General features: G+C 35.8%; 1 protein-coding gene and 1 long non-coding RNA gene across 3 annotated transcripts in view; one reads left to right on the top strand and one right to left on the bottom strand.

Annotated features, from left to right (window-relative positions):
- Positions 1-5003: 5003 nt before the first annotated feature.
- LOC137641437 (rho GTPase-activating protein 7-like) lies at positions 5004-25608 on the top strand. The gene is made up of 19 exons (XM_068373976.1): positions 5004-5078; positions 5721-5863; positions 7386-7494; positions 8252-8439; positions 8585-8734; positions 9271-9507; positions 10162-10309; positions 10634-10768; positions 11610-11715; positions 12762-12890; positions 13012-13225; positions 13404-13599; positions 14163-14293; positions 14625-14792; positions 15804-15997; positions 16267-16419; positions 17066-17191; positions 18008-18187; positions 24403-25608. Exons 1-19 carry the CDS (start codon positions 5069-5071, stop codon positions 24515-24517), a joined length of 2832 nt encoding a protein of 943 aa, XP_068230077.1. The 5' UTR covers positions 5004-5068; the 3' UTR covers positions 24518-25608.
- The window catches only part of LOC137641438 (uncharacterized), a 53892-nt gene continuing 45899 nt past the window's right edge, over positions 17694-25686 (bottom strand). For both annotated transcript variants that reach the window (XR_011044518.1, XR_011044517.1), the window contains exons 3-4: positions 24379-24500; positions 17694-19184 (exon numbers count right to left, since the gene is read on the bottom strand). This is a non-coding gene — a long non-coding RNA (uncharacterized lncRNA). The remainder of the gene's footprint in view (positions 19185-24378; positions 24501-25686) is intronic.

Below are 25686 nucleotides of genomic sequence, written 5' to 3'. Positions count from 1 at the left end.
ATCCCACGACTCGTAAACTGTACCACCATCGTTTGCTCTGTAAAACGTTTGACTGTTTCCTTCGCATTTTATGTTTTACTTGTTTTACGTGTTTTGGGTTTAAATCCAACCCTCCACTGAAATCGAGTGATCTACTACTCGGTCGGGTCCATATTAATCATCTAACGAAACATTTTCATTATAACTTATACAATTCTTTGATTGTAGCATCTTCCAAATCATATGATCCTGTGAAAAGTAATGTCTTTAGTTTCTTCTTAAATTCAATTGCTCCCTTTAGGTCCTTCATTTCAGTTGGCAGTTTATTATAATGTCTAGGCGCACAGTAGCTAAAAGCCCTTTCACCAAATTTACTATTTGTTCTTGGTTCAGATAGCCTATGTTTTTTACTCATGTGTCTTATGGTAACATTTGTTTCTAGTTCTAGTTTTATCAGGCATTCTTTTAGATATTTTGGTTCATTTTGGTTCAGTATCTTAAACGTTAGTAACGTTATTTGAAAAATCCAAAAAACCTTATGATGTTTTTGGCGTAAAGATGTTTGTGTGTCTGTGTCTCCTTTTAGATGTTTTTTTCCTCTAAAAAAGGGTCATTTCTTGAACAGGTTCACTACCAGAGGCGGCCAACTAAATCTTTTGCCCTTATTGACCGCGCCCCCTTTGTGGGGACCCTTGAGAGGGGCGGTAGTATTCTAGGGTTGTAGGGACATAAAACTGACTACTACTTTCTGTCAACGATGCAAAGTAGTAGTTTTTTTTTTTTTTTTTTTTTTTTTTTTTTTTTTTTTTTTTTTTTTTTTTTTTTTTTTTCGATTTCCGCGAGGTTGATTTGAGAACTTCTCCCGACTATCTCTTATTATTATTATTTTATTATTATTATTACTTGCTAAGCTTCAACCCTAGTTGGAAAAGCAGGATGCTGTAAGCCCAGAGGCTCCAACAGGGAAAATAACCCCGTGAGGAAAGGAAACAAAGAAAAATAAAATATTCTAAGAACAGTAATATTGAAATATTTCCTATAGAAACCATAAAAAAACACTAACAAAACAAGATGAAGAGTAATAAGAGAGAAAATTGTGCCTGAGTGTGTACCTTCAAGCAAGAGAACTGGTAACCCAAGTCAGTGGAATACCATGGTACCCTAGTTGCAAGGTCTATATAAAACAGTCTGGTATTGAAGTTCCTGACGATGTTATTGCTTTTTTTGTTAAGATATCGGTATATTTTCGAATGCGATATCTTAATAATTATAGAAAACCTCAAGGACAACCATGCAGGGAGGCCCTAAGAAAAAAATTAAAGGTGGAACTTAGTAAAATATTTTCCAAAGGTAAAATGTTGTTTTATTTACATTGAATGTGTGATAGATCTACGTTCTTAATGGGTCTCGCCAACACTAAGCCCCTTCAGATGACGTAGGTGCGCAGAAGAGGCTTAAAATCGGTACGCTGACCTGGTATATCTGGACCGTGCCTAGATGGTACCTAAGGCCCTCTGCCTCCCTTGTAAAAAACCCTTTTTCCCGTGATCTCCCTTCCTCCCTGAAGAAAGGGGATGTCGCTACACACACCTGCTGTGCCTCTTAACAACCTTGAAATTGGCTAAGAATTTCTCTTCGGCCATTTGACCCAGGCGTTTTTATTGGGATGGGGTATTCCGCTGCCCAAGGCTTTCATGGGGACAAGAAAGGTGTTGGAGAACCAGATCTGTCTTGTGATTTCTGTTTATCAAGTGAATTACTTTAGTGTATTTTAAATGTCTTACGGGTACACTTGGGCACGCTATTCTATCTCATTTCTCTTTCTCTTGATTTTGTTTGAGGTTTGTTTATAGTTTATTAATGAAAGATTTATTCTAATGTGGTTTCTGTTCTGTAAATGTTTTATTTAAGTCGTTCATTACTTCTCTTGTAGTTTTTTTTATTCCCTTATTAGCTTTCCTCACCAGGCTAATTTTTTCCCGTTGGAGCCCTTGAGCTTATAGCATCCCGCTTTTCCAACTAGGGCTGTAGCCTAGATTAATAATAATAATAATAATAATAATAATAATAATAATAATGATAGTAACTAATGTTGTTACTCTTCTTGAAATATTTTATTTTCCTCTTTTCCTTTCCTCACTGGGCTATTTTCCCTGTTGGGGCCCTTGGGCTTATAGCATCCTGCTTTTCCAACTAGGGCTGTAGCTTAGCAAGTAATAATAATAATAATAATAATAATAATAATAATAATAATAATAATAATAATAATAATAATAATAATGATAATAGTAACCGAAGTTTCAATGTGTAAAAAATTGGTAATGTGAGGAAAGGAAATAAAAAAAAAAACACTAGAGAAGTAATAGACTATTAAAATAGAATATACCAAGAACGTTAACATTAAATAAGATCTTTCATATATAAACTATAAAATCCTCAATAAAACAGGAGAGAGAGAGAGAGAGAGAGAGAGAGAGAGAGAGAGAGAGAGTATAGAAGATTATGAGAGATAAAAAATAAACCTACCAAGGTATAGAGAGAGAGAGAGAGAGAGAGAGAGAGAGAGAGGTATAGAAGATTATGAGAGATATAGAGAATAAACGGTGCTATTATAGTATGCTATCTACCGTCGAATTTCTATTATAGTATGGTATCTACCACAAAGTTTGTTATCTACCGTCAATGTTAATCCTCCTGTTTGATGAGGATTATCAAACAGATTACTTACCACCAGTATGTTATCCTCATTGGACTTTAATGATAGTTTATTAATATTTATTGGCTGGACAACATGAGTGCATAATTATAAGCAGTTTGTAGGGAAACTTTTTTTTACAAATTATTCATAGCTCATCATACAACAATGTTACAAGTTATTCAAATGAAAAATCAAAGATTACAAAACTGAAAGAAAATAATCTATGAAAAATATTCAATCAAAAATTTATTCTACTACTGCTTGTAAACATATCTTACATCATTCAAGAAAGCGGGAAATACATCTTCGCCTTTTCTCAGAACTTTCCAATTGAAACCACCACACTACACACTTCCAGACACATTAAACCAATTAGTGACAGTATTAGGTGATTTCCCAGTTAATTTTAAAGTAGTGTTAATTGGGGTCTCATAAACAAAATAATAAACCAATTCCAAAATTTCAGAGAGGGGTGGTAGATAGCAAAATCGGCGGTAGATAGCATACTATAATAGCACCGAATAAACCTACCAAGGTATAGATTATGAGAGAGAGAGAGAGAGAGAGAGAGAGAGAGAGAGAGAGAGACAGATTACCCAAGTGTACCCTCAAGCAAGAGAACTCTAATTTTAGACAGTGGAATGACATGTATGTTGTTACAAAGGGTCATAATTATTTAATTTATATCTGAAAAGCAACTCAAAGAAACTTCCAGATTTTATTGATACAGATATATAAAAATTATATATCATAGTTTTCCAGAGATCCTTATATCCTGTGAAACTACATCTTTGTAAGGAGGTTCCTTTGAAGATGTATCCTATAGGATGGAAGGTTTTTTTTTTTTATGTTGTGTAAAAGGGAAATAAAAGAATATTCAGCTTCGAACCACCACTTTATGATCCACTCTCTCATATATTACCTTGTGGGGGGGGGGGGTTAAAGAGGAAAGGATTTTTTAGGATGAAAGGGTTTTTAAGGAGGAAAGGATTTCTAAGGAGGAAAGGATATTTGAGGAGGAAAGGATTTTTAAGGAGGAAAGGATTATTGAGGATGAAAGGATTATTAAGGATGAAATGATTTTAACGGGGAAAGGATTTTTAAGGAGGAAAGGATATTTGAGGAGGAAAGGATTTTTAAGGAGGAAACGATTATTGAGGAGGAAAGGGTTTTTTAAGGAGGAAAGAATTATTGAGGATGAAAGGATGATTAAGGATGAAATGATTTTAAGGAGGAAAGGATATTTGAGGAGGAAAGGATTTCTGAGGAGGAAAGGATATTTGAGGAGGAAAGGATTTCTGAGGAGGAAAGGATATTTGAGGGGGAAAGGATTATTAAGAATGAAAGGATTTTTAAGGAGGAAAGGATCTTTGAGGAGCAGAGAATTTTTTGAGGAAGGAAATTATTTTCAAGGAGGAAAGGATTTTTAAGGAGGAAAGGATATTTGAGGAGGAAAGGATTTTTGAGGAGTAGAAGGATTATTAAGGGCGTAAAAGAACAAAGGAGTGCGAGGAATGAGAAAGCAAAGAAACACCGAGAGAAAAGGAAGAGATTGAAGTGATAACAGGCGGTCGTGAAGAGAGATCTGATGCCCTCTTCTTTTATTTACTTGTGTGTGTGTGTGTGTGTGTGTGTGTGTTGTGTGTGTATGATCATGTCCATTTTGACTTCATTTACTTGCTTTGTGTTTAACTGTCGAAAGGATTTTTTGATGAAGGGCTGTTTAGAATACCAAAAGTGAATACCTGTAATATAGGTTTTGTTTTATCTTCTATTCTAACTAGTATTTCAATCTTATGAGAATATTGCTGTTAAACTGTTATTTTACGCAAGGTTTTTACCATACAAGTACCAAGGTATATATATATATATATATATATAGTTTATATAGGAGATATTTATTTTAATGTTTTTACTCTTAAAATATACACACATATAATATATATATATATATATATATAGGAGATATTTATTTTAATGTTGTTACTCTTAAAATATTCTATTTTCTTATTTTCCTTTCCTCACTGGGCTATTTTCCCTGTTGGAGCCTGTGGGCTTATAGCATTCTGCTTTTCAAACTAGGGTTGTAGCCTAGCTAATAATAATAATAATAATAATAATAATAATAATAATAATAATAATAATAATAATAATCTAATGTGTCTAGCACCGTACAGTATGTACATGTATTATTATGTATATAGATTCATTTATCAAATAGCTATTTATTTACTCATATCCATCATGCATCTTGTGTACTAATGATTTTTTATCTTTGCTTTTAAAATCTTAAATTCGGTCATAATTTCCCTCTTTCTTTTTGTTACAGAGCTAGAAGCTATCGAAGCCTGCAAATGGCTGAGGGCGGCTGGATTTCCACAGTATGCTCAGATGTACGAAGGTAAGAATTAACTGCTTACCTAATGTGCATGTATGTTTATTTTTATATGTATCAATCTATTTATATTATATGTATAAATCTGATTTGCTTTGGTTAGTTTTCTTGCGTGTTATCTTAGAAAAAAAGTAGGATTTCGATAGATTTTATGTTTTCTGAATTCTATTTGTTTTCTGATTTTCATCTGTTTTCTGGGCAGCAATGACTTAATAGGACCAGTGTTAGATGGCTTGTTTTGTATAAAGATTATCGAAGAAAGGCTATGAATAGTAAAGGATAGAAAAAATAATAAATGTAACAATCCGGACTTATTTTTGTTCATTTTTAGATGTCATAAGTGTAATGGTACGTAATTTATTGCAAAATATACTTTTACTTTGGTGATTTTGATCCTCCATTATCTATTGCTAAACGCTTAATGAAATTGTATATATATATATATATATATGTGTGTGTGTGTGTGTATATATATATATATATATACACACACACACACACATATATATATATATATATATTGCAAACTAGAAACAGCGATCCTATATAGAAATGGGAAGAAGAAGAAGAGTATTGTTTACATAAATCGCCGTAGCTCGAGTCAAGTTCGCTGGTATTCGAACATTTACATTATTTCCACATTTCCAGAGCTACAGTTTCCTTTGGACTTGGTGTGTGTTGAACGTGATCACGCCTTCCTCGACCGGGACTCTCTGCAGGCCCTCTTCAGGAGGCTCCGGGCCCTCAACAAGTGTGCAAAAATAAGACTCGATTCTGCGAGGAAAAATAAGGTGAGCTATTTACTTTAATGGCTGTTTTCCTGGTTTGAAAGGTTTAAAGGCTGCTCATGAATGGCAGAGGCGAGGGACAGTGACATGGCCCTATCAAGCAGGACAATGCCCGAGAGACTGACCATATTACATATGATTAGCGCCCAAGCTAGGACCAAGGAGGGCTAGGCAATGGCTTCTGGTGACTCGGCGGACAGACCTATAGGCTCCCCCAAATCACACATCCTTTGCTCACAAGGATGGTGAGGTTACAGCGACCATAGGAACTAACAAGTTTGAGCGGGACTTGGAACTCCAGTCTGGCTATCGCCAGGCAAGGACGCTACCACCAGATTCCCGGGTCAAACTTAATTTTTATGATTGATTGAGATTTTATTTAATTTCATTAAATTTCTGTGACAGTTTTGCAATATGTACGGTATATGTTTGGCTTGTGTTTAAAGAGCACAATTTAACATTGCTTAGACATTGAAATTGGTAAAGTTTTGGATTCAACCAAATTGGGAAATGTATTATATTAATATATTTGCCTAGTGGGTTTTATATTTATGATGAAGGCCATACCCCATAACTCCCCTATTTTCAACCCTATCGGTATGAATACAGCAGTCTAAGGGGGTTCACAGGGAAGTATTAGCCCCCCATGTCGTTTAAGTAGGTGATAAACTATATGTCTTGTAGGTTAGGTTAGGTGGGTAAGTTTAGGTTAGAAGCTATTTTATACACGTGTTCTTGCCCGTCATTATACAAAGGCTCCGCATAGTGTAATAGTATTGGAAATATTGGGTCATTTCGAATCATAAGTACTCGTTGATACTTTACTTTGGGGGGCTGCTTTTCTAATCCTATACTGCAGGGGAACCTTACTCTCTACAGGAGCTATAGTCATTTTATAGTATGCATTCCAAGGCATTCAGCATTTCACACCTCATATTGCTCTTTCATTGTCAAACCCACATTATGGAAGCACTTGGAAAACGAGAGTCTTCCGTTAACTCTTGAAAGCCTTAATACAGTATTGTATTTTCTGTCTCATGTTTATCACTTTAATGTTTTCAGAGCCTATTATTTTCCATTTTTTTTTTCAATGTTAATCTTGCATATAGTGTAGAGTAGTTTACCCACACGTTTTTCCCCTCAATCAACGAGAGAAATTGTTAAAAGATGTGGATGGGAGAGGAGTCGTGTAATGCCTTGTTATACCTTTACCCTACATTATACGTCACTAACGCATTTTTACTGCTGGATAGGTAACTTGATGACTCTGATTATTTCCCATTCTATTTCTGGTTTTGCTCAAGATAAACATTTCTCCTGCTTGTTCAAGGACAGGTATTATTTCAGAAGCTACTGGGATGGAATATTGATATTTTCATCCTTTGGTACAAATAATTCTTGACATGTAATGCATGATTTGCCTGGGAGTTTATTTTATTTTGAGTACAGCGCTCGTATAGTTAAATGGAATATGTGCATTGCTTTATTGTAGACCCCAAAATTACCTCAAATTCTATCCTAACAGACCGAGGAATCCGACGATGAGGAACAGCAGTGTGCACTGTCCGGAAACTGGAAGTTCCAGAGACACAACAGAAGGTGGTCCAGGATTGTCCACGAACGATCCCCAACAGGTAGGATTTTTAACAACATGTAGTAATGTTATAAAACTCTTGATTGTTTCTCTGTTTTTGTTTCTGCATTGCAAATAAAACTTCTCCTGATACTTGTTCTTAAGGAATACTACATATATACATCATACATACATATACCAAAGGCACTTCCCCCAATTTTGGGGGTAGCCGACATCAACAAGAAACAAAACAAAAAAGGGGACCTCTACTCTCTACGTTCCTCCAGCCTAACCAGGGACTCAGCCGAGTTCAGCTGGTACTGCTAGGGTGCCACAGCCCAACCTCCCACATTTCCACCACAAATGAAGCTTCATACCGCTGAGTCCCCTACTGCTGCTACCTCCTCGGTCATCTAAGGCACCGGAGGAAGCAGCAGGGCCTACCGGAACTGCGTCACTGCTGTCTCACAGGATTTTTTATACAGGAGAGGGGGTTCCCAGCCCCCTAAGGAATACTATCCTACTTATAAAGATCTGTCTTTGCCGCAGAAATTGATAGTCCTCTGGTATTTTTCATCAGTTAATCTTTTCCTTGTCTCCTGGAAAGTCAGTTTAGCATAACCTTCATTACAATAGAGGAAAGTCAGACTTAAAATTACATATGACATAGATTATTAATAACTGTCGTAAATTCCATATTTTATTTGGGTGTTGTAACGAGGTATCATTCTGAATGACTTTCAAGGAACTACTGTATGTCATGAAACAAAAAAATAACTAATTAAGGCTGCCATACTTAATCTGTTTCTTTATTTCAGTTGGTGATAAGTCAGGTGAATCCAGAGGTTTGGAAGTACCTGATGATGCCCTTCTTGGCCAGTTCAAGAGGTCTGGCTCAGAGCGCCTTCGAGATGGGGCCAAAGCCATTCTGCGAAGAATGGAGTCTCTCAAAAATAAGAAAAAGAAAAGGCAGAATAGAGATGGTGTTGTCATAAGCGGGCCAAAGGTATGATTTGCTTTGTGATCTATTTGTATATTTCCTTTTGCTTTCTTGTAGTTTTCACATCAGCCATATACTGTAGTATTTGCTTTACAATTGTGTTTGAGTTGATTGAACTTAAATAGCTTAAAAAACCTACACCTATGAACAGCTGGTTGATGAAGCACACATGCAAGCACGGGTGGCGGAGTTGGGTTGTGTAGATATATCCCCGGAGGCATCACCTGACCTTTCTGCTCGAGGCACTGTGACCACCGGCACCTCTCACCCAAGGGAGCTCCGACAGTCGACCCCAGGAGAGGTTAGTGAAGATAGGTTGATTCCGGTCCGTGTTGCTTTCAAAGCCATGTGTAGAAAAAAGCGTGTTATGTAGTTTGTAACCTGTTTTGCTTTTCATTGTTGGATATTTTTTTATCTAGGATTGGACAGATACTGTACAGGAAATCCATCATAATGGCTAGTTGTAATAATCATTTTCATTTTAATGAACCATCATTTACATTTTCCTCCAGAAGTTTTCCCCCTTCATCTAACTATTTGATAGTTAGTTTTTTATTTTCTTTTCTTGAGAGACTTTTGCTATTGATATCGGTATTTATATTTCCAAATAGTTTTCATTTCCTCTAAAAGGAAGTATAGTAGAATTGCGTTAATGCTCGCACCATTTAGAAATTAAGACTGGAACCAAGAATGAAAGGGTATAAAAGTATTTATATTTTTTCATTAATACTGTTATATCTAATACCATTACTAAAAAAATGCATTATAGTTAAATCTTAACACGAGAATACTATTACAAAAATAAGTTAATCCTGTACTGTCTTTTTTGTCTTTCAGGATTCTTCATCTTTAGCTTCTGACCAGTCTCAGAGTTCTACACCGTTGTTCAGAGGTCGAAGGAGACGAAGGTTTTGGGGACGTGGAGGTAGTGCTCATGGAGTTGAAGGAAGCGGTGGGGGTAGTTGTGGTGGCGGTGGTGGTGGAGGAGCATATAGTGATTCGGAGTGTTCACCCCCTACTTGGAGGCACTACCTTACAGATGCGAATTCAAATAAAATGACACAAAGTAATCAAGTAAGTATCAGATGGAGGAATCGGTTAAATGAGACAGGAAATATGGCCTCCTGTTTCACTGATATTTAATGTTATTTTCTTGTTCTTGAATATATTTTATTAAATTTACAATAGGTTGAAGCCTGTAAATTTTCAATATAAACCCAATTTTATTATCTTGAGATATCAAGGTGACAGTATTCTCCTTTTCTAAATCTTTTTGGGCAAAACCCAAATTTTTATGTTGTTACAAAGTGATATTTTGCAAATCAAAGTAGGGCAATATTTTTCAAATTGTACACCCATTACTGTGATTGTAATAAGTAATTTTGAAATACAGTAATTGGTTAACCAGATATGTATGTGGGTCATATCCATGTATGACCAAATATTTATCTATAGAAAGCCTGGTTTGAAACCATGTAAGCTTTCAAAATATGTTTTATACATATTCAGGAACAAAGTGTTCTGCAATAATGAAATCTCATATACTGTATAATGTAAGTACAGACATGAGGCAAAATTATTGAATTGATGAGTTTTGTAAAGTGTGTGGGCTAAAGTTACAATGATTTTCCTCAGCATTTGGCTAAAGTACAGCAGAAAAAGAAGCATTGAGAGAAGCCTCTAGTGAATACGATCTGAACTGAACTAACCCATGAATTAATTTTGCAGGTCTCACCGGTTCATTCAGAAAAGCATCCTAACAAAGGCAGCTCTGGACGTCAGTCAAGACCTGCTCATCTCCGCCACACTGGTTCCCTTACGTATGGCAAGGAATCTCAAGCTGCCAGAGAAAATTTCCTTGCTAGTATTAGAGGAGGTAGTTATTAATTTCCTTCATTTACTTTTTCCTTTATTAAATTTTGGAATTTGGATATTTTTGCTCTTGAATCTTGAATGCAGTAGTTTTGACAGAAACCGTATTTGTGAACATAATAGAGATTTATTAGAAATTCTGTTTATATATTTAAGTAATTTTTTAAAGCTGTGTATACCATAGTTTTTTTTATTAGGATAGTTGCCAATATTTAAAATGTATGTGTTACTTTAGAAATATTGTATGCCTAGAAATCTAGTTTTACCTTAAGGTCAATTATTCCGGTTGGTGATTTTTTTTTTCTTTTGTTTATTTTCCACTTTATAGGTGGGGAGAAAAATGACGAGAATGTCTCGCCTTTGCCAAGTCCAGACGACGAGAGGCATTCTGTGTACGATAATGTTCCATTAATAATATGCAACAAAAGTTATCATGATTACCAGCCGGAAGTCATGGATTCTGGTATGTCTTGTCGGAACCTTTCTTTTTCATATTTCAAATTTTTTGTAATGTGGCATTACTGTTTTCCTGTTTACATTATTTAATATTCCGTTTGTGAATAGCTACCTTAATACATTACTGTACTTGAAATTAAATTCAGAATGGGTTATTGAAATATTTAATCATTTACATTGCAAGAGACAGTATTAGCGTAATTGTTTGAGATTTTAGCATACAGTATTTAAAGCCGTTCAGGCTAATAATATTGCAGAATTTACATTAGTACATGTTGATCTGCATTCACTTCGCAAGTAATCTTGAAATACAATGTGGTTTTTAAGCACATCACACAGTTGTATGTTAATGTTTTGTATTTTTGTAGTTCACTATATTTTAAAGCTATGCATAATCTGTCTTCTGTTTTGTAAAAGTGTTTTGTAAAAGTATCATTTTTTTTATTTCTTCGTGGTTGACAAATTAGACGGTCACTAATGTACTGATTTTATGATTATCTTACTGGAATTAAATCTATGGAGAGATATCCAGAGATAATCCTCTTCGTTTAAAAAACGGGGTTTAGCAAGATTACTAATGGGATGAACTTTAAACTAGTATAGCAAGGGAGATCAAGTGAACCTTTCTTTTAATGTTTATGCTGTTTATCTAAGAACAATGTGAATATTTGCATGCAAAAGTCTATCTATGTGTTAGGTGTTTATTCTATAATCTATTACTGGAATCTTATATATACATTGAATATTATTGATACTATAGTACTTGTACTATGAATGATAATTACTGTACATACCATAATATGACTTGCAAATAGATTAGTAAGCGTTGTTCTATTTCCGTTTTTTAGAAGCCAGTGCACACGAGGGTTCTGGCAGCAGTGAATGTACTGTGGAGAGTAGAGATTCTCCATTACCTTCAACTCATGATGATGAAGAAATTGAAGAGCCAAGAAGGTAAGGAAACATTATTCGATTTTGTCCGGTATGAAATTGCAGTATCCCTAAAGATAAAATAGTTCATTGGGTATTTTCTGGATACGAAGACACAGTTGACAAGTTTTTCTGGATACAAAGACACAGTTGACAAGTTTTAATCTTCACAGGTTTATTATTACTATTATTATTACAAGCTAAGCTATAACCCTAGTTGGAAAAGCAAGGTACTCTAAGCCGTAGGGCTCCAAAAAGGAAAAATAACCTAGCGAGGAAAGAAAACTAGGAAATAAACAAACACCTATAGAAATAATAAACAATCAAAATAGAATATTTTAAGAACAGTAATAACATTACCTGTCAGTACAATATTATAGCTATAAATTTTGTTGTAATCTCATCGCATATTACTTGCACTACAAAATAGTCTTGTGAAAAAAAGTTCTTTAGAAAAGACAGTCATAAATACAGATCAATAAATTAATTATGCTCAAAACAAAGCAAGATTCTTTGTGTAGGCAAATTATTTTAAAAAGTTTACCTTTCATAATGTAGTAAGAAAAAACCTACCTTTTTTTCATCTCATACTTTTTGTCTCGTTCTCCAACCATGATTTACCTACTGTACTTTTCTTCATGATTTTATATGGCGATTAAAAACCTAATGAAAACAGGAAGCCAGATATAAGTAAAATTGAAGGAAATATGTATTGTAAGAAATAGCTGAGGAACTCATATATAATACCATGTTTATTCTCATTCATATGAGAATAAAGCTTGATCATAGAAAAGGATTGAAGATGTGTGAGAATTATGCTTATTGAAATGTTAAAAGGAGGTTAAGATAGAATGTAGACTATAATTTACTAAAAAGATACAGTATAAGTAGAAGCACTGTACAGTACAGTATAGTACTGTATATTATAATGTAATACAAATGATGTACCATATACTGTATATTGTCAGGCCAGTTGATTAAAACCGTTCTTTAGTTTGTTTTGTTCACAGTATGTTTGTATTAATGTTTAGCTTGTAGTTCATTTGTAATCATATGCTGTACCATTTCAGGATAACGGTAGACCGATGGCATAGTTTTAATAGAAAATCTTATCAACCAATAACAAGGCAACAAGGCACTCAGATCAATGGGTTTAGCTGTGGTCAGATGCTGCATTTGCGAAAGAGAGCACTTCTCAGGTTAGTGACAATTTTGTACGCTAATATTTTGTATGAGAACACGACAATGCTGTTATTTTTTTTCTTTGTTATTTTTTACCAATGCATCTACAACTTAAACAATAAAATCAATCTATTGCAGACTTACAGCTCTCATGGAACGCTACTGTCCAAGCAACCGTAGCGGTTGGAACTGGGAATTACCAAAGTTTATGCGCAAAATAAAGTCTCCTGATTATCGAGACAGACAAGTCTTTGGCGTGCCTCTCTTAGTGATCGCTCAACGAACAGGTCAGCCAGTGCCCCCTGGCATCCAGGCTGCTCTGCAATATCTCAGGACCTCTAGTTTAGATCAAGTATGTTGTGATTCTGCTTAAGTGGTTTAAATAGTATTTCCTAGTCCCTCGTTATGACTAATTACTTGAACACTTTTCTGAAAACAAATTCGCTTTACTAAATCTGGCAAAGATAATTTTGAAAGTTTACCTAGTATTTTTTTTGCAGAGACCTTTAATAACTGTTTTGATTTTTCAGGTTGGTATTTTCAGAAAGCCTGGAGTTAGGTCTCGCATTCAGAAATTAAGAGAGTTCCATGAACTAGGCGAAGATATACAATACTCCAGTTTTGGTGTGTGCGACATTGCAGACATGGTTAAAACGTATTTCAGAGAGTTACCTGAAGTTCTTCTTACAAACAAGCTTTCAGAAATGTTCATAGCAATTTTCCAGTGTAAGTACCAACCAGAAGATCGTGATAAAGTTTTGATTTTGATTCTGAAGTGGCTCTGATCTCACAATGCATATATGTTAATGTCAATTACCCTCTGGTACATAATTCCATTTTACATAACTTTTAACCCTTTTACCCCCAACCCTATTTGGAACTTTCTAACCCTTAATCCCGGGTGTTTATTTTTTTTTTTCAAGCACATTTTGCAATATATTTTTTTTTTAAATTGCGCTAACAGCCTTAATTTTTGTCATAGAGAGGTCAGGTTGGTCTCATTCTTTTGAATAATGCCTGAAGTTTCTCTTAAAGATATAAAAAATATGCAAAAAATTGTAAATAGTTTTTTTTTGCAAGGATGCACCGGTACGTCCATGGGGGTAAAGGGATAAATTTTGTGAAACGTACCAGTACATCCATAGGGGGTAAAAGGGTTAATTAACTCTGAGTTATATTTTTATAATCTTTTGATGGCCATGAATTGGGAGTATGGTAATTTGCATTAGAAAACCAATATCACATTTACTCTGTAATCATATGCATTTAACCGCTATCTTTCCCTACAGATTTACCCGTAGAACATAGGCTAGAAGCCTTGCAGTGTGCAGTTCTCTTGTTACCAGATGAGAACAGAGAGGTTCTCATGGCCTTACTTACCTTTTTAGCAGATGTTGCTGCAAACTCTCACCATAATCAGGTATGCAAATATAGATGTACATCATGGTTATCTTTTATTTGTTGTTAGAGTTTTCAAAATTATCAGCCAGTTGAATGACATATCAGGAGGTAGTCAAATATGTTTCTAGTGAAATATGTATTCACTCTCGCTGAAAGTTTAAAGTTCTTTAGATATTTTTAGTAAAGTTTTCTGCACTCATTGGTCATTCTTGTAGGACCGTAACAGAAGTTATTAACTATTCAAGAAATTAATAGTAGATGTGTCACATTTGATAAATCTTAATTCTTCATTTAACTTTTTGTTGCATTACATATCAAAAGTCTTTATAAATACTATGTTTCCTGAACAGATGCACGCAAGTAATCTAGCAGTATGTTTAGCGCCATCCCTTTTCCACTTGAATGTTGGTACATCTGGATCTAGTCCTTTAAGACGGCGGGCAGGTGGAACTCCTGAACAGCGTGATCTCCACGAGAATAAGGCGGCGCATCAGTGCCTTACTCTAATGATTCAGCAGGTAAATTATTTGGTAAAGATTTAAGGAAATGGTACGCATCAAGAGAAGAATGTGATTGTCATTCTTTGATGTTACATGATTAGACAGTAAAGATATAGTTAAAAAAGCAAATGAAGAAATAAATTTGAATGTAGTATAATTTTGTAGTATTGGGCCTTTCGTGAACTTGAAAAATAACATAAAATTTCAAGAATATAAACTAGTTGATAGCTTGTTTTAAGGTGATAAACCATACATGCTTTTTTACTGAATAAACAATTTTAATAAAATTTTATTTCTATACACTACGCGACTGACGTTCAAAATTGCTTGTCTTTGGAAGCTTGGTATGTCAATATTAACCCCTGAAAGTGGAAAACAACTATTTTTTTTTTTTACCTTTCAATATATTAATAACTAGGGTAGTAAAATAATGAGACCAAGCTAGCATTTTCCTACAATGCTGCGACATGCTTCACATGTTGTGTCGCCTTCTTCAAAGTCTCCAAGTCATGCTAGTAGTGTAAATATTTGCTCTCCAGATTGTCAGATTTTTGGTTTTTTTGAATTTTTTTGTGATTTAAATAGGTCATTTATATTTGTTAGCAATTGCTGCATAGACTATTTAAGGGAATTGCTCTTCTGTGATCATTCTTGTCACATGTCGGGAACAGATTTGTGTTTTAGAAAATGATTGCTAAGAGTGCAAAGGTCTCACTGTGTACAGGTACAAGTTTTGTTTGTATGTTCTTTAGTCATCAAAGGTATTGTTAAGATAGGTTATATATAATAATGTAATGGGGTTTTTATTCCTCTATTAATAGTTTCTACATGGTAAAAATTAAGTCACTCATAACTATTTTAATTTGAAAGTAAAAGAACATTAATCTATCCTCTAAAATTGAACTTTTAAAAGGCAAATTGCAATAGTTTGGAAAGAAGGTTTCTTATAATGTTTAACAGTATCATATTTTTAGTATGATTATTTATTTAGCTGAACTTCACCTTGTAAACATTGCAATCTTTTCCCAGGTGAGCCAACTTCAGTGCGTGCCAACGGAAATGCTGTCAAATTGCCGTTTTACATACCTTGAGCAAAGTCAGCCAGTTTGTTTGGAGGACTTAGGTGTGGTAGGATCTCCTGGTATCTCTTCTACTACTGATGGGGACTGGGCATCTTACATGAACGCCTGCATCTCGTCATTGCTTAAAGAAGCAAGGGAGAAGTAGGTTTAATTTCATAAAACCTTAAATGTTGAAATTCACGTTATTGAAATCAACATACTTTTGGATCAAGACTAGGATATTTTTATCTTTACTATTAAATCACATTTCATTTGGATAATAAGATCTGGGTGATTAAAACTGCTCATATAATACTTTCATTTGTAAACTTTGTAGGCCTGGATAAAGCCTCTGCAGTCTATAAATACTGTAGTTCATATTAAGGGAAAAATGATGTCTCAACATCTATACCATATGTATGTACTTGCAGGTCTCGAGGGTGGGTTCACATGAACTGTGCAGATCCAAACGTCGAAATTCTCTATCGAAAAGTTGGAGATGGACATCCTCTACGTCTGTGGCGAGCTACTACTGAAGTTGAAGCGCCACCCTCTGAACTTCTGAATCGTGTTATCAGAGAAAGGTTAATTTCCTTCCTTTTCACTATAATTGCTTATCAACCCTTTTACCCCCAACGCTATTTGGGACTTTCCAACCCTTAACCCCCAGGCGTTTTTTTTTCAAGCACGTTTTGCAATATACTGTATTTCTTTAAATTGCTCTAACAGCCTTAATTTTCTTCATAGAGAGGTCAGGTTGGTCTCATTCTTTTGGAATATGCCTGAAGTTTCTCATAAAGTTATCAAAAATATGCAAAAAAAAATGTAAACTAACATTTTTTTTGCAAGGACGTACCGGTACGTCCATGGGGGTAAAGGGATGAGTTTTGTGAAACGTACCAGTACGTACATTGGGGGTAAAAGGGTTAATACATATCATCAATATGATTTTGAAAGTTTATAAGTTATACAGTATATAAATCATTAGTATGGTTGAAGCAGTACCAGCCAAACTCGGCTGAATCCCTCCTCAGGCTGGGAGGAGCGGAGAGAGGAAGGGTCCCCTTTTGTTCCTCTGTTTGATGTCAGCTACTCCTCAAAATTGGGGGAAGTGCCTTGGTAAATACATAGATGTTTGAATAGCAAACAATTTTACTTAAAGTTTTGCATTGCTCTTATAGGCTAATATTTGTTAATCAGTTTACAATTGTATCTTTTTATATCTTGCAGGCATTTGTGGGATGAGTCTTTGTTAAAATGGAGAGTTGTAAATCGCCTTGATCGTCAAGCAGAAGTATTCCAGTACATGTGTAATTCGATGGCTCCTCGCCCTCCTGTTGATTATTGTGTCTTAAGGTAAGTTTAGAAGTTGTGAAAATGCTCCTACATACATTACTGGAAAAACTGTAGACTAGCATTCCTTTTCTCTGCATAGTATTCAACAAGGCACTTTCATAAAATGTGGTGTGCTGTACTTAAAACTGTAGTGAAAAAATAAACTGCAAAATCCCATAATTTGATACAGAATTCTAGTAGTAAGTTATCATAATGCAATTTTCTGTGGATATTTATTTCGTGACTGAATCCATGCAGTCTTCATGTTTTCACTGCGTTACAGTACAAGATAGCAAGTGGGATTCATCTATATCTTTATCATATATACTGTAGTACAGTAATCAAAAATTTTTCATTTTTACTCTAGACTACCAGTTTAGCAATGAAAAAATAAAAGCAAAATTTGATTATAATTTTAATACATGGTTATTCAATAAATTTAATTTCATCAAATTAAAAATTAATTCATTTTGTTGAACTTGTGATAAGAAAAAGGATTTTTTTTTTTAATTTAAAGACTATGTAATTTTTGTTATTTACTGCTTTATTTGAATGTACAGCACTACATTAATTTCTACAATGACAAAATTTCAAGTTAATCAATAGCAGAAATATCTTTTGGTAGGTATAAAAAAAATGCTGACTGGAAAGAACCATATATATTTACAATAAATTGTTTTGGATAGTAAGCTATGCATCTTATTCCTATGTAGACTAGAATTTACAATGTTAAAAACTAAATTTATCTTTACTTTAATCATACTTGAATTCTTGTCTTAAATTTTTCCAGCATACTTCTGTAAAAGTTGAAATGCTAATTGAAGTTTTTTTCTCCAGATGTTGGCGAAGTGATTTAGCTAGAGGAACCTGTATTGTTGTTGAAACGTCTGTGGAACACAGTGATGCGCCAGTTTTAGTGGGTGGAGTAAGGGGCATAGTTTTGGCTTCAAGATACCTTATACAGCCTTGTGGGTCTGGAAAGTCACGGATAACGCATATATCACGACTTGATATGAGGTACAGTAAAGCTGGCTTTTATTTCTTGTACAGATTGTGTTCATTTATGAAGACGCCCTTATCTTTCATATCTTTTAATCCAGTTGATTGGGAAACCTTACAGCATACTTCCTATAAAGTTGTTGCTTTGTTCTTGACCTTGATCTTAGCAGATCACACCGTCTTTGGTAATAAGGTTAACTGCGTTGTTCCTTCATACTTCTGTTCTAATTTTAGATCAATTTATTAGTTCCTCCTAATGTTAAAATTATTGCAAGTTTTCCACCTTCTCACAGATGTGTAGCCTGACTGTCTATAATTTTCAAATCTTTTTACTTTGATCTCGGTGTCCCAATGATCTCCATCCCCCAATTTATTAGCTTCTCAGGTCTCACTTTATTCGAATCTTATATCAGACATTTTTGCGTCTTTAAACTGGTGTTTCACCAGTTTCTGCTGGCCTTATTAAGATTTGAAAAGTTTCCTGTGAACAAGAATATAGTGGCTGAAACAATGCAATGTTGCATCTGTGCCTGTAATTGATTTCATGAACTCATTTATCTCCCTTTGAGTTCAATTGTCACTGATATAGCACACTTTTTTTTATATGGTCCACATTCAATAATTTTCCAGGATTTGAAACACTAATAATGTCACTCAACGTTTATTTCGCTCTTCCTTTACTAATAGAAAATTAATTATTACTACAAAAGTTCTCTCCCTCCTTGGGTTTGATGAGTAATCTTAGCTTTGGTGGTCTCACCTTTTCACTGCTCCAAATACATGCATGAATTAGTTCTTAGAATGCTTGAATATGGAGAATTGCTGCTATCACACCTAAGCCCAGTTAAGTGTCTACACCTATATCTTGTCCTCGGCCATTTGGTATTCAGCTAAAACTTCTCAATCTTCTGTTAGCAATTCCATAACTCCCGATAAGGAGACTGCATATACAAATTTGCAGATTGAATGCGTCCTTAAAACATGGGATGGTTTCTTAATGACCTCTCACCCGATCCTGAAAGGCATTCAGATGGAAAATACACTTTAATTTCTAATTTGTGTGAAAAATCAGTTAGCTTGTAGCTAAAAAATTATTAAATTTTTAGTGTTTTATCTAATTATGCATACTAAACTTTTATTGACATATAACATTACTTTCACATGACGTGAGCAGCTGATGGATATTAAACTCAAATTAGTCTAGTTTTCACAAAAAATTATCACTTTCATTTGTTCTACACAAATACAAACCATTGTCTTATTAAACTTTAGCAAAGATGGGACACCCATTCATTAGCAAACTGTACTGTACTAATGTATTTCTTATTACCTCGTTCTGGCAATTGACTTTACTGCCTTCTTTTCTTTTAGATTGCATGATTTTCCTGCATACCAACACCAGTCCACAACATAGAATACCACATTGTGTTCATGTGATCGTCATGGCTTCTCTTCATCTAGTGACTGACTATTGTGTGATATTCCTCCATTATGCTGTCTGCCACTTATTCCACCCCCCCCCCCCCTCTAAACTTGAATCATCAGAGGAGAAAGTGCCTAGTGCTTTTGTCAACTTCTTGAGTTGAGTCACTTCAACCTCCAAGCCGTCATTTTTTTCCTCGTCAGGGTAATGCCCTCTTCTGTACCCAGTCTGGTATGCAATTACTCTAGGGACAAAGATAATTCTACCAAGGTACATCCACCCCACCTAATAGTGAGGAGGGAGTAGTCCCTGGCCATTATCATCAACCTAATGATGCCAGATTCTGGCCCCAATGCCAGGAAAAGAGGAGATTCCCACGAATGCTTCTATCAATCAATGCTTCAGAGACCTTTAAATGTTGGAAGCCTTCCCTACAGTTGCCATGGTCAGGTTGCTTGGGGGCTTTTGATAATTCCCTATGTCCTGCTTTCCGCACCATCTCCACAATTACATTATTGTGCCAGCCAGTGGATATAGACAGTAAAAAATAGGTTTGCAACACTAGCTAGATGGCCATTACATCATTTTAATGATCAGATGGGAGCTTCAGCTACTCATCAATCCAGAAATGAACATGCCAACAGCAGAGTGACCCAGGTGGATAGGCTCAAGCAAGAAGGCACTTTGTTGAGTACAATGCCATATAAGCCACTTCCATGGCCTAAAGCAGCCTAGAGGATTGACCACTGTTTAGGTGCTTACTTTGCCACAACGCAGGATTTGACAATTGAGGAAGGAATATACGGGATTAACGTGCTCCTGTCAGGTGACAAGCCTGTAATCTACCTGGCACTTTAATCAGTGAACTAACTGGGTTGGGAAGAGAGAGCAGATTGGGTAAGGCATTATTATTGGAGACTGCCAGCCTTTACCTGCAGAACAAAGTGAAGAACAGTAAGTCAGCCATTTGCCTTTATGGCAATGACAACTTTGAACCCCATCACTCTTTATAAAATTTGACACAGAACATGACTCTACCTCCACGGCCTGATCTTCACCTCTAATCTCTTCCTCCTGTAAGAAAGGCATGGGCAACGCTCTGCACTTTCACCCTTCCACCTGATCTGCCAAGGAAGGGGATGATGAACTTAGCATTCCCCTCCATTAATAAGTAGAGGTTGACTTACAAACCAGCAAGAGACAGAAAGCTGGGTGGGTGGCAGTTCTGCAGGACAGACAGTCTACCATTCTCTGTAATTGGCTGAAAGTTATGCCATTTCCAACTCTCTTTACCATGGTTTTAAGCTAGTAAAGGACGATCTCGCGGGTTAAAACCCTTATTTCTGCCCATCCCATAGGATCAAGCAGGTAATGTCTCTTGATGTGTTCCATGCAGCTTGAGTTATTCAAGAGGGCAAGACTCCCCATGCTCCTCAGATGTCTTGTTGATTTTTGCAAGTAGTCCCAGTTCCAATTGATTGTTGGAAAGTTGCATTGAGGCTAAGCCATATCCTTTGCAGAGAAGATGAACTTCCTCAACAAATGTAAAAAGATAGCAGCTGGTCTATACACCTTTCATATTGCAACTGTATGGAAGCTATCTGGGTCGTAGGGACCATTCACATTGCAACTGTATGGGAGCTATCTGGGTGATATTTAACTTGACTGTAGAGTTATCGGGGAAACGAGTGCTCGTGTCTAAAATCCCCTGGGATGTTAGAAGATGCCCTTAAATGCTGAAGATGATCTGGGATTGGAGAGCAAAATACTGGATTTTGCTTTTTCAACTGAATGGGTTATAGGTCTACCAATGGTGACACTTGGAGAGAAAGAAGCTTTACCATCACACCACGATGAAGGAATTGCGTTAACCTGTCGACCTGCGCATATCTGTGGTAATTTTAAATATCACGAGTTGGAAGACCAGAATTCTGAAAGTTTCTTGTTCAACTGAAAGGCGAGCGATGGAACTATTCTAAGAGAAAGAAAACTCCATCACACAATGATATATGGATCACATTCGACCCCTAGTGATCTTGTTGACTGGGCATATCTGCTTATACAGCACCCCTGCTTTGATGAGGATGGCAAGCAAGCTGTACCACATTTTCACTTCCCAAAAATGCATCTGCAGCTAACTCGGTCAGGGAGCTAATTGTTGACGTTCATCAGTTACTTTACCGATCTTATTCATAATGCAACACTGTTTGATGTACGGTAGTTTGGAAAGCATTTGGCCGTAGATCATAACCCCAAGACGGGTTGAATACTCAGGTCACCAACCCATCCCTCCTTGCATTAATTTGTGAACAACGTATTCCTTGGTGGTAAAGAGGTCTCGTGATTAGGTTTGTCAGATGGTTACCAGGGAAATTATTCCATATTCTAGTTCCAACATAACCAAAAGTAATATGAATGTTCGTTGCTTCAGGAACTATTAGTGTAGTCACTGAAGGAGTTGTACGTGAGGAACTAGCTTGTCCACTGTTCTTCATTTCTGAAAGTCTGCATGTGTAATTATAGGACCAGAAAATTCTTCGTCCAAAACTGTTATTTGCCTCTGTTGATGTGATCATCTAAAGGAGACTTTTGTTGCTGTTATGTCATTGGTATTCCATTTTCTTTGCGAGACGAGATGAAACTAATCCTGGTATGCCGTTATCTATAAGGCATGGCAAAAGGGAGAAAGACCAACTTGATCCTGAAGAAAGTCTCCCGGAGCAGGGCTTTTCTCTACTCGGAAGACTGACCAAACATTCTCCGAAATACTATTATCTAGAGATAGTGACGAAAGGAGGAAAGTGCGATTCAGTGTTAGAGTATTTCTCTTGTGTTGGAGGATAGAAAGCGGCAATTGTTGAGACTTGCCAGACTACTCTCCTAAGGACATGGCAGAGAAGACTTCCTGTAGGATGAATGGATTGCATCAAAAGGTACAGATTCTTCAGGTCCACAGAAATAGATTGTTTACAGCTTACCATCCCCATCATGAATGTTGTCTAGGGAACATGTTTCAAGTATAGAAATCGATGATTGGTTTTCAGTTACTTGTTGACTTTTCCATCTGGAAATGTTGGAGCTTCTTTTTTATCTGTAGTTTCCATTTCTGTAGCTTGGGGACAAGATCTGACAGATTTCAGGTCAGTCAGAAAGTAGTAAACATCCTGAAAGACATTTGTTCACAAGTTTCTCTAGCACATCATCTATATGGGAATGCCTAGATTTGCAGTAGGTATATTTAGGACAATACTTTAAAATCCTCCAATCCCTTACCTTCCTTTAACTTGAACAGCCAGGAGGATAAGGGTGTCAATGGCAGAAGCTTTGTATAGCTGGAGCATTTAAACTGGACTTTTAGGTTGAAAGTATCTTTATCATTCCTGTCTCCTTCTGCCCTCTTTCCACATCTTTATTTGTAATGTGTGCTTCCTTCCGCACAAACAAGACTGCAGTCCCCATCACTAGTGCATTCTTTATGGAATATGCCTCGGCTTGTGCCAACTGCATGACAAAGCAAGAGGCCACGGTATTCCTTATCAGGATTCAGTTGGCCTACTGGTTTGCCGTTTGATGAAGCAATCAGGTTCTGGTCAACGAAAAGAGTAAGGTAGAGTACCTTTTCTTCGTATTAGGGTTTGTCAGGTTCACCTGCAACAGCTACTGCCACCAACTACAGCGTCAATTATCTCAGGCTTCAGACTCTCCCTCTGGATCCTTGTCATTCTTGGATACTGCTGGTTTAAATAATTCAGTCTGTTGATCCAGAAGGTAGAGGGGGTCTGCATTGACCGCAGGATTTTGTTCAATCAGGTACAGGATGACCCTACCTAACCCAGCCTAAGTAAGTTCTGAAGGGTAGCTTCAATTCTTGAAGAGGTGCTAAATACCAATCAATGCAGGTCCTAGCTTCCCTGATAATAGCCAAGGTTGCCTCTCTTAAGTAAATATTAGTACCTTGAAGAACATACGTCACATTTCATGATTTTCCGCTTCCACCAGTGTAATTAATAATGGATCATCGTTCAAAGATGTTTTTGGGGCTTGTCACACGAGAGAGGAGGTCTTGATGCATTGCTCAAGAAAATCCTCGTTAGTAAAATAGGTTTCACAACTTGGAACTTTTGACTCCTTAAATGGCCAAGGTGCTCTTACCTCTCATGACCTTAAGAAACAAAGCTGTAAATGCTCAAGCTTTTGATGAGGAAAACTTAAGTGAGGCACAGCAACTCATAGGCACTTCTCATGAAAGCCAAAAGCCCATCCCTGATAAGAAGGCTAGCCGATATTAGTGTGTACGTGATGAATGGCATCTCAATGATTATTCAGAGCAGTACTGTGAAGCATCAACTCAAACTAAGGAGTAAAGAGAAGAGCTCAACATGTGAGAAGGCCTCATGTTGTTGACTGATCTCAGTTACTGGGAAGGTACTAAACATCATGGTAAAAGCCTTACCTTTACCCTGTGATGTCACTGTCCCTCACCACACTAACTGGTATCATTTTCAGAGATGAATAGAACTGAAAATGCTGTAAAATTTTAAATTACTGTTCCAAACAATCTGGTATTTATGCTGAATGACTAAACTATGTTTGAAATCTTAGTACAGTACAGTAATCAGATTTTCAAATCAATTTGTGAATAGGGAATTGGATTACAACAATATTTAGGAGTCCATTGTGAATTGAAAATTAAAGCTTTTGTAAAATAATGGTTTGTATGATCACTTTAATAATAATTTGTAACATCAGAAATACAAATTTTAATTGAACAACTCATTAAACTAACCATATATATTTTTTGTTTTTGCAGGGGAAGAACACCAGAATGGTACAACAAAGTGTTTGGTCATGCAACAGCAATACATTTAACCAAAATCAGAGAGAGTTTCCAGCACCATGCCTGTGGCCCTGAAAGTAAAGTGTAGACTTTACAATTTGTACAAACTTCCATAAATAATATCGTTACTTATATTATACAAAGAAATATTTAGTCCTTTGCACTATCAGTGAAGACAGTAGGAAAAACTTTTGTAAAAACTTTAAGAAAGGGAGTATTAAACTCCCCTATTACAGCGCTTCCACAAAAGAAAAAGTAGATGAACAAAAGTTACACATGTATGTACCTTTGTACCAATAAAACTGTCATTAGCCAAAATAATACCTGTAATTATTGTATTATTTATCAAAAATAAATGTGGACCACTTTACATTCCTGAGATTCCTTGGGGGTGTGATGCGAATAATTGTGTATAGAATGTACCCCTGTAATATGGAAAAGTGCATGTGTATATACATTATATAAATATATATATATATCTGAATTTGTGTACCAACACTACCAAAGTATTCAGTCACTTGACAATCAGTGTAGCATATACAGTAGGTATATATATAGTGCCAATGTCAGAGGACCATACAAAGAAAACATACCGTAGCATTTCCCTTATATCATTCCTTTTAAATAGGAGAAATTACTAGAGATTTTGTAATGGGAATCTTAGATATAAATCACGTCGAGCTGCCTTTCCCCATCGCCAGCGTTTCAACATTGTCAAGCTAATGTTTTAACAAGGCAAAAACATCTGTGATGAATGGTTGGAGAAACCCTTAAATTGTTTTCAAGTTATATGCAGTACATTTCTAAGAAGATTTAAGTTTTTGAAATATTTTTGTAACCATGTTGTACTTCCAGCACCTATCAACAGTAGTATGGAACTAGATGTAAACAAGTGGTGGGGGTTGTTGAGGTAGAAATTCAGGTGCTCTGATTAATCAAGCTATTATTACAGTATTGAGGGATTTTTGGGTGGGATTAATGCTACTAGTTTGAGAGATGAATTACACCACAATTCCTTTATAAAACACGAATTCACATCTGATCGGCAATAGATACGTGGTCACTGTAGAACTAAAATATATTGCTAACTGTAATTTGACAATGCTCTTTGAGCAGTGAAATACTATAGGAAGAGTACTCTTTTTAACACTATCAAATTCAGATTACCTGTAAATCTTGGAAGAAAATGAGCACACTCTCTATATCAAAACTTTATCCAAAAAGAGATATTCTATGCCTTTATTGTGCATGATGGTT

The sequence above is a fragment of the Palaemon carinicauda genome, chromosome 5 (genome assembly GCF_036898095.1).
Source record: "Palaemon carinicauda isolate YSFRI2023 chromosome 5, ASM3689809v2, whole genome shotgun sequence".
NCBI classification, from domain to species: domain Eukaryota; kingdom Metazoa; phylum Arthropoda; class Malacostraca; order Decapoda; family Palaemonidae; genus Palaemon; species Palaemon carinicauda.
This window is presented reverse-complemented; position numbering and strand designations above follow the sequence as displayed.